The sequence below is a fragment of the Necator americanus genome, chromosome III (assembly GCF_031761385.1).
Source record: "Necator americanus strain Aroian chromosome III, whole genome shotgun sequence".
Taxonomy (NCBI): domain Eukaryota; kingdom Metazoa; phylum Nematoda; class Chromadorea; order Rhabditida; family Ancylostomatidae; genus Necator; species Necator americanus.
Genome location: NC_087373.1, coordinates 40,781,348 through 40,791,319, shown reverse-complemented (window position 1 = coordinate 40,791,319; position 9,972 = coordinate 40,781,348). Strand labels below are relative to the sequence as shown.

Genomic DNA, 9,972 nt, shown 5'->3' with positions numbered 1-9,972 from the left:
CCGTTCACATGCAGTCTTCTACTACTGCTTTACTGGCAGTGACAGTTCTGATCGGGTACGTAGCGTTGTCTGCCTCTAGTAGGACTGTATAGGTGTTGCAGTTCAATGGAAATTCGTCTGCAGTATAGTCAGTCATCTATCGCAAGGAAGAGTTTCTATCGTTTCTTTTTGTCTTCATGTCGTTGTAGCTCATGTCGTGTGCTTTTCTGAAAGTCTCACGTTGAGCCTCTATAGCTGTAAGCGAGCTTTTTTTACATTGTATCCTTCATGGAAACGAACGAGTCGGAATCCCTAATATTTCTTCTTACACATTTTATTTATAAAGGCGAATAAGCTTGTTATGTTTGATGGTATTGATTGATAGTTACGTTCTTTCTGCGCCAGTCTGCAATTTGTTACTAACCTCTTTTTCACGTCCATCGATATATTACTTTATTTGTTCTTCTTATGCTATGCTAGAAGAAGATGTGCTTTACAGCAGGATGTGCATAATTCTGGAAGCCACTACTGTACCACGCTCTCCTTGGTGGCAGATTTCCCTTTGTTTCAACTTTTAATCCTTAACTCCTAAGCATTCTGTACCTTAACTCTGTCAAAAACTCTAACAAAAACGAGTTATAGATTTTCTCCACTCAAGCTATAAAGTTGCTTTTGCGGTAAAATTTAGTATGTATGATTTCCTTTCTTTTTTTTTGTGCTGCTACTTAATGGGCTTTATTGTTGAAGTGAGAGTTTGATTCATAGCAGTTTTTGAGGAGAGAACAGGTAGATGTAGAAGAGCGACTGTTCTTTGTGTGGTATACTTAACACGTGTTGCCGCTACTTTTTTCTCCTAATGCGCAGATGATCCCTTAAGTTTCTGTAGCAACCCCTTATATGGAATATGTTCGATATTCACCACGCAAGAGTTCTTCATCTGTTTTTCATCAGGACGCGAACTAAAAGCTTTTTTCCCGTTGTTTCCTATCCTAGTTCGATTTGTCCAATTTGTCCAAAGATGGTATGTGCGAATGCGAATCCATAGTACTAGCTTAATTACAGTTTTTTTTTTAATTTTAAAAGGAAACATCTTGAGTTCGCAACCGGAGTACTCGCATATGGATTCTCGAAATAGATCATCCACTTGAGGCAAGAAAGCTTTTAGATTCGTCTTTCCGACGAAGAAACTTGAAAAGGTAAAAGTAGGTGAGGTGAAATAAGATATAGGATTTAAAAAAGAAAAACCAACTCAGAGAATACTGATCAGATATGAGATGTTATCGCAAAAAAAAAGGTGAAACTGTGTCGTTTGGAAACGGAATTTCTCAATAAACTGGAGCTCCAGCTACTGTCCTCTCCACATCTTCCGGCTGAATATGTATAGTTCTCAGAATCTGTTCTTTTCTGAAACATTGTATCTCGACAGCAGAATCTTGTGCAGTGTGGGTGATTTGCTTGGGTTTTTCCTTCTTGAATTTGAGATCCACGACTGAGGTAGCATATTCGTCTCACCGTTATGTTATCCTTTAAGAATTATATACTGGTATTTTTCTGTGTGATGATGCATACACGTGCTGATAAGTAGATGAGAGCTCGCTGTTGTAGAACTATGGAGCACGATCAGAGCACATTTTTCCTTACAACATCACATCCTTGGCTTTTCCTGCCGAATTTTCCCTTCTGAAGTTTCCGAAGTTGTTTCTGTATTGTTGTATAGCAATTAAATGTAATAAATTGTTATTGATTTGAACGGTTTCGGGTGCATGGTGAAATTTTAGTCGCACTTCTTCGTTGGAGATATGGATCAGACAAAGTAGTGACTGAAAACATGTAAAGAGAAGATAATGTATAAGAAGTAATTAAAAACTATTGAGGAAATAACTCGGAATGAAGATATGAAATAATCACCATTTGAATGTTCGAATGTTTCTAAATCCAAAAGAATTGCTCTCTCAAATAATTTGAAGAGTTAAAGAACTCAGTTATTCGAAATCGTTTCGGATGAAACTGCATAGCATTCACTTGTGCCACATATGAAAAGAAAAACAACGCAGAAAAAAAAAAAACCTTTGGAAATCATCAAACGCATACGTTTTAGTAATTTAGACTCCTTCCCCTTTTCAGTAGGCGGTTCAGGAACGAGTGGAACTCAATAGTTCTTGTTACACATTCCTATCCTGTTGCGCGTTAAACACCGTGAAGACCGCTTATTTAAAGATAGCGTAGTATCGACGCCCTTGCTTTGGAAGACAAGGCGGCCGAATGATTGGTTTGAAATTGATTGTAAGCGGAAATCAATCGATTGATACCTCGACAAGTGTTACTTTGGATATGATCCTTCCGAAAACGACACCTCATACCTATCCCACCTATTCGTCATTCTCTCTAATATAGTCGCTCGTGTAGCAAGCAACAATTGGATATAACCATTAAAATTGGGGAAAAATAAACGTAATTAATGAATACATTTGAATAATGTAATGAAATAAATAGTAAGTGAAATAAGAACAAACAATAAAAATAAATTTTCGACATTTATGCACGATTTGGTGGTGATACTAGCATTGGCTATTATTAAGACTAAGTGCTGGATAAGTTCGAATTTTGATTTTTTTGGAATAAATGTTTCTTGCTAAAATAAAAAGACAAATAAGGGGCGTTTCGTAAAGAAAGTGCGTTGTGGAAATAAGGAAAAATTCTCTCCTGTAACATATTCCGAATAGATTTCAATAAAGTGTGAGTTTAGTTAGTGGACTTTGTCCAAAGTCATACACATGTTGGCACCCAGCCAAAAGTCCGATTTTCGCACTTTTCTCACTGCACGACTTCGCTAAACTGCGGTCAAAGAATGTGCCGCTCTTGTCTGATAAAGTATGAAGAAGAACTCTTAGATGCAAATTTTTATATCTGTAGGTGACTTGGTTCTCTCTAAAGCTAATTGGAGAAATCTAAGAGGGATAGAAACGGCGAAAGAACGTAAAGTTTCGTTGAAATATATCAAAATCGTGGGCCGATGTAGCGCAGTCGGAAAGTGTTGTAACTGCCCGATCGATCGGTGGACTTCGAGACCGCGCTTTTCCAACGAAGCCATTTCTCCCTGCAGAGTCCATGAATTCGCGTCAGACTTTGTGAGGACAAAAACACTGACTTGATACCTCGGCTGGCGCCCGCAAGTCACTGCATCGGCTAACTCGCGTTCATGAACCTCAACGATTCCGAGTTACAGTCAAAATCGTTGGCGCATCCTCGGCGATTTGATGCGCCAGGAACTCACAATTTTTATTGTTAAAATCTGTCTGGAGAGCTCTGCGAAATTGTGCTGAGTGAAATCCGTTGTGAGGAACTCGTGCAGCCATCTTTGCACACGAATTTTACTCCTTTTTCAGGCGTTGATGTCTTTTTGTTTGCATTACAATGTAATCGAAATTCTTTTTTGAGAGATAATATTGGAGTTCGATGGGAAATATCCTCATCCAACTTTTTCACGTTGAAAAATGCAAAAACCTCGCTTTGTCAGCGATTGACCCATACTTCTCCTTCTACCCTCATCCTTCTCCCTACTCGCCTCTTTTCTTTACCAGCCTGAACCATCCCCTCCTTTTTCCACCACTTCTTACGACCTTCTGTTCAGAAATCCTAACATATGCTGAAAATGTACTTTCGACTTTGCTCCTTCTTCAATAGGTTTGGGACGAGGCCGCGACATTTCTGTAGATGAAAACCCACTCGCTAATCACTCGTCCCACTACGTCGGTTGAAACAGAATGCATGCATTGTATGAACTGTTGGAGAACTGTCGAATTCTAGCAGGAACAATATTCGATCATGAACACATAGTATTGCGTTGATGCTCTTTGTTTACGGTTATCGGGCGATTTTTTTTTTGCATAGGGATCGTATGCATATACAGCATATACTGTCTATATAACTAACTGGTCGGGATCAGAAGAGAAACAAAAACAGCTCTTCTATGTTCGTCTCTGCACTGCTTCTTTTTACTGTTCAAGGTTAGTCATGCAAAAACGTTTCTCCCTAATCCACTGCATACAGTCGGGTCATAACGAAGTGAAGCGCTTTGAAAGTTGTGTGAACGGTTGCGATCAAGATGATTCCCCTGGTAGCTCCACTTGGACTGTAGAAATGAATAAGGGTCACACTGCGTCACTTCAAGCATAAACGCTAAACGCTAACACAACTGGTATATTGTGATATTCAAACCATTTTCACCGTCATGTATCCTGCAATCCTCAAACGTAGGCGCTACACAACTTTTCTGTATATGACATTTTTATGGAAGTTGACCTTGTTGAGAAAGATAAATAATTGTTAAAGGCATCACCCCACGAATCTGATGTGGTGTGGATTTCAGGTGAAGTATTCGTATGCGGGATGGGAGACTATGGAGAGGGGGGTGATTCCGTCTATTTCTTCCTAATTGCCGTGAAAAACGGCCCGGAAGATGCGGCGCCGCACAAGGCTGGCGCGCTCTAGTCGAACTCCCTGTACAAAATAGTGCGCCAAAACGCCTGAAGCCGTATCTTACGGACCGTTTTTATGGCAATTAGGAAGAAATGGACGGAATCACCCCCCTCTCCGTAGTGTCCCATTCCGTATACGAATATTCCACCTGAAATCAGTACCACTTCAGATTCGTGGGGTGATGCCTTCAACATGCGCCTCCCAAGAGATTTGTTCCTAATGTCACCATCTTATGTCGTAATCTAACCAGTCACATTTACGAAAGCTGCCGTGTTCAAGAGCGTCATGGGTCTATGATCCTTCAATATTTACTTGGATACGTAGATGGCCCGTCCTCACTGAACAGATGAGGTCCTTAAAGACACCACCCCATGAATCTGGGGTGGTGCGGATTTTAGGTGGATAGTTCCTATACGTGGTCATAGATTATGGAGAAAAGGGTGATTCCGTCCATTTCTTCCTAATTGCCGTAAAAAACGGCCCGAAAGATGCGGCGCATGCAAAGGGCCGGCGCGCTCCAATCGAACTCGTTATAGAGACGCTCGAATTCGAATCTTCCGGTACGTTTTTTACGACACTTAGGAAGAAATGGACGGAATCACCCTTCTCTCCATAATCTATGACTCCGTATACGCATAACCCACCTAAAACTGGCACCACCCCAGATTCGTGAGGTGATGCCTTTAACCCGTATCCAGCTGAGCTCGCATCTGATCCATCCAAACAGCGAACACGTCACTCCATCTCGTTGGCGGTATCCCTCGACGGCATTTAGCATCTCTTGAGATTCACTCCAGTGCTCTTTTAGTCCATCTATCGTCGATTCATCTCTTAACGTGAGAAACCCATCTCCACTTCGATTTCACGATATTCTGCAGGGTCGCAAAGACGCAACATTGGTCCTGAGCCGGGGCTTCGAATCTACTCACGTCTTCGATGTGTAAGAAGAAACGCTGGAAGAACTGTCGAGTCGAACAGACGGGGATGGAGCTCTTGGTCCGTAGACTCCTTGATGGGTGCAAATGCTGCCTTCATCCTTCCCTTCAGTTCTTCCTTCAGGTCCTTCTCCGCCTAATCATACTACGTTCAAGGTGTACGACGATGTTTCCAGGATTCCAGAACAGCTTCGCACACATATTACTGCCTTATAGTTCCCACTCTCCAATAGGCCAGCGGAAAAATTGTATCATAGTGATGCATCGATCGTAGCAATTGGCTAATGTCCCCACTATGACGCGTTCACACCTTGATCGACCTCGCCAGATCCACACCATACTGTCCAACGCCAAAGGCGGGTGGCCGTCAGAGATGGCCCAGTGTGCGGGGTACAAAGGCAGTATGTATGCTGAGCGGCAAGTAGACTTTTCCCCATACTTAGCATCTTCTAAGACGGTGGTGAATCTTAGCAGTGGCTTACTCTTAGCTAGGCCTTTGATTCGGAGAAGTCGGAAATTCTAAGGTGTCGAACCTCTCCTCAGCTTTTGAGATCCTGCCGGAGGATATACAGTTCGATGCCTAGAGTCTTTCCTACGCCACTACAACGAAGTAGATCGTTGTGAAAGTTATTCTTCGATAAATTTTGTAAATCAACCAAGATTTTTCACAAGCTTCTTCCTTCTTTCGGAAAAAATGCCTGTTTACGTCAGAAAATCCGCGAAAAAATTCCCTCTCCATCCATTTTGTGGAAATAGCCTCATTTTGAAGTATTTTCCTTCTCAGCTTATGGAAATTACATCTGCAATCAAACGATTGTCACAGGGCCATGTGATGCGTACTTTCCTAGGTAAGTCTTTCACTCGTTATTGATGAAACCAGTAATCCTTCGTATTTGTTTCTTCCTAAGTTAAAATTGTATTGTGTTTGGATAAATGTCATAGCTGCAAGTAAGTCTCTTGTCGACTATTCCTAATGTGTTACATACGAAAGAGAACGTACACGGTAGATATTTATTTCTGGTTTGCGTTCGACCAAAAGCAGAAAAAATGCATCGATTTTGTCTACGGCGGATGTGGTGGCAACCAAAACAACTTCGAGACCATTGCAGAATGTCAGGAGAACTGTGAAGGTGAGGATTACTCGACAATCGAGTTGTCTTGATAACAAAAAGATTGCCGAAGTTAGTGACAGTGTACCCGTAGATTTTTCTTCGAAAATACATCTATTTTCAGATTCGAACGTTTGCTATTTGGATATTGTTGTAGGACCATGTAGAGCAAGAATTCCTAGGTGATTCATGTTCTTTTCCTTTCTACTACACTTATTGCATTAAAAATGCTTAAAATTGTACGCTACTACACTGATACATAACTAACATTAAGAATATGTAAGAGTTGATAACGGTACAAGAGAAAGAACAGTAAATTGCAAGAAATGAAAAAATGACAATGAACCAAAAAGAGCTTTTTCTTGAAATGAAAGAAGGCCAACGACTACTGTTGAAGATAAGGTTAACTGTTCGGCATTGGTATGGTTTTGAGCAATAATAGAATTAATACAGAGTAGTAAGAAAGAAGGCGTCCCCCATGACTACGTCCTTACATGGGAAATTTGGATGTAGTTCTGTTAAAACGACCTGAAACGTGGTCCAGTTGCGTAACAGGCCTGTATCTTCCGCTGTACCTTTCTTTAGCCAGCGATGGTGAAGGCGATCTTGGACCCACTATGTTTGAGAAATGACAAAATTGCCGCCATGACGACCCGATGGCACAGCTCCACTTTTCGTCGTCGACGCCAACAGCGGTTCAGCGCACTGGGTGCCTATAGGGAATGTACCGTGTCTGTGCAATGTGCACCTTACATCCTTTCTTCCTCTCTGTTCCCATCTCCAATAATGGATAATAAAACGTGGAACTGGTTAAGACCTTATAAAGGATTTACTTTACGTTTTGTCCCGTAGGATGTATAAGGTTAAATTTCTGAAATGACAAGTCCCTATGTATAAATGAAATGATGAGTTGCTTTTCAGGTATGCGTTTGATGTTAAGCAGAAGAAATGCATCAAATTCTTCTATGGCGGATGTCGTGGTAACGGAAACAACTTTGAAACTCTGGAAGATTGTGAGAAAAGATGTCCCAGCAAATCTTGCGAACAGAAATACTGATATTAGTACACTCCCAAACATTTTACTCGCATGAATCCATTCCTACAGACCTTCGTACTTCAATAATTTGGATGTTTTAATAATGTATTTCTGCTTTTCCTGGCTACACTCTCAATGTTTGAATTATATATGAAGGAATATCTGATGTTATCCTTCGATTCACAGAGGTTATAAAGATATGCATGCAAAAATATTCAACTACAAAAAGAACTACTAAAGCGTTAGCAATAATATGAAGAAAAAATAAGACAGTAAATGTTCCTCCAAAATCTGTGCGAAAAATCACCAGAAGAAAGTCGTTTTTCTTTTCTTCTCTTGAGACAAGTGTTGATTTTGTTGACCCATCCAGAAGAAGCTTACAATGTTAACGTACAGCGTCCAATGCACATAATATCATCAACCAACATCAACATCAACACGATCAACAGAATAACGTTTGCAGTCGCTTATTTTAGCGCACTTGGCTATGCTGCGCTATCTGGTATCGATTGAAAACCATCACGCTTTTTTAGTCTAATGATCTTTGCAAGAAATTTTATTTTGGTCATCTTATTGTGTAAAATGGTGAGAAGTATTTTTTATCTCTTATGCAAAGAAATTTTCGGTCTTTACATAAGTACAGTAAGAAATATGACAATATTATCGTCCTATTAGCTACGCGGAAAGAAATCAAAACGAATATGAGCTCAACAGCAGGAACATTGCTAGACACCAATAGATGCGAGAAATTCCATGAGACAGACATGAGAGTCCATGAGTTTCAGGAAATCAGAGACTTCTTCACAACGTCCTTTCATAGCGTGAACGTTTGTGTCTGATGAGAAGTCTGATTTTATACTTCTCTTTTATTTATAAGAAAAAATAAGAGGTTCTTGAAAATGCGACATGCGGATGGCGGTTTTGTAACGATTACAATCATTTCCGTCTAACAGCTAAACATAACAAAGACCTGCAGTGAAAGTCAAGCGAAAGGGACTGACGCGTGCAGCGTCCCGAAGGAAATGTGACCTACTAGAGAATACGAATCTATAATAGGTCACTTGGTATATTTCACACTGTTAGAATACAATTACACGATTTATGTACCGAATTTATTGTTTCGCGCGGCTATGATAAGACGATAGCAATCCAAGTTCGGAGATCCTGCCTCTGTTACGATTATGACGGTCCTTGTTTGAGGACATGTACTCTGAACACATGGTCGCGCGATAGCAGTGAACAATATCGTTCATTTCATAATTATGTTCCTCATAGCCTTAACAACATTTTTTCCTGCTTACGCTATTACTTTTATTATTTTATGCGTAATCAATACTGTTCTGAACATCTACATCTGTTCATAATATAATATATAATATAACATAATATAATACACAACAACTTTCCGGATACCAATCCTACTAGAGCCTCTTTTAATCCATAGAATCAGAACAACAGGATTAAAACCCGGAAAACATGCAATGCATACAATCAGCGTAAAACGTACTGTAACATGACAGTGTAACACGTCCTCGGTCAAGGCCTGCACAGAGCTACAGTATGAAGGATACTCCCCGAGACTCTTCTTCTTGCTTTTTATGTTTTCACTACTTTTTTCCTCGTACAATAATGCATGAACGGACTTAATAAAGTCATTTTGTATTACTTTTACCTTTTGTTTTGCTCTTAGGATGCGGATGTAAGATCACTCTTTGAAAATATTCAATTTCTGCCCAATTTTTGTGTAGTTGTGTGTAATTAGCATTTGTTATAATTGGAATCGTAGCGAGATCCTAGAGTCCTTCCTAAAAGAAGGATAACACTGTACAGTTACACAAAAAGTGGGTCAGGTATCCTGGAAACTGAAGTTTAAAAAAGGAGATGCCTGGAATCAGAAGAAACTTCTAAACTAGTCAAAAAGGGCCTTCACCATATCACGACCACGAAAGAAATCATGCACAAAAAAAAAAATGGAACAGAATCTCTACCAACTGAGATCTTACAGAGACATTACAGGAGCAAAACAAACTACAAAATAAATGGAAAAGGGCTGTACTCCAAAGGTGGACTTCATTAAGACTATATAATCCTTTTAATGCACTTCTTTATTGAAAAATATCGAAAAACCCGGAAGAAACAGAAAGAGAACAGGTGTGAGGACTTTTCCGCATACTGTAGAGAGAGGTCAATGCAAATTTCACCAGAGACGCGTCGCATGGTCATGTAACAAAACATCTTTTGCTGTTCTTTAGGAAAACAGTTAATCGGTCCCGGCACTACGGTAAGGTACTTCTCGGAGGACTCATCTTTATGAATAAGAAGTAGCAAATTCTGCTGATCGCCTGTCGCTTAATCGATCATTCCCCTTCAGAAATAGAAACCTTTTAAAAAAAGCAAAAAGAACACGAGTTTTATGGATTTCCCTATACTGTAT

General features: G+C 40.1%; 1 protein-coding gene across 1 annotated transcript; it reads left to right on the top strand.

Annotated features, from left to right (window-relative positions):
• Window positions 1-6,366: 6,366 nt before the first annotated feature.
• Window positions 6,367-7,559, top strand: RB195_012471 (uncharacterized protein; the record flags this gene model as incomplete). The annotated part of the gene is made up of 3 exons (XM_013440602.2): window positions 6,367-6,523; window positions 6,627-6,684; window positions 7,424-7,559. 3 exons carry the CDS (start codon window positions 6,367-6,369, stop codon window positions 7,557-7,559), a joined length of 351 nt encoding a protein of 116 aa, XP_013296056.2.
• Between the last annotated feature and the right edge of the window lie 2,413 nt (window positions 7,560-9,972).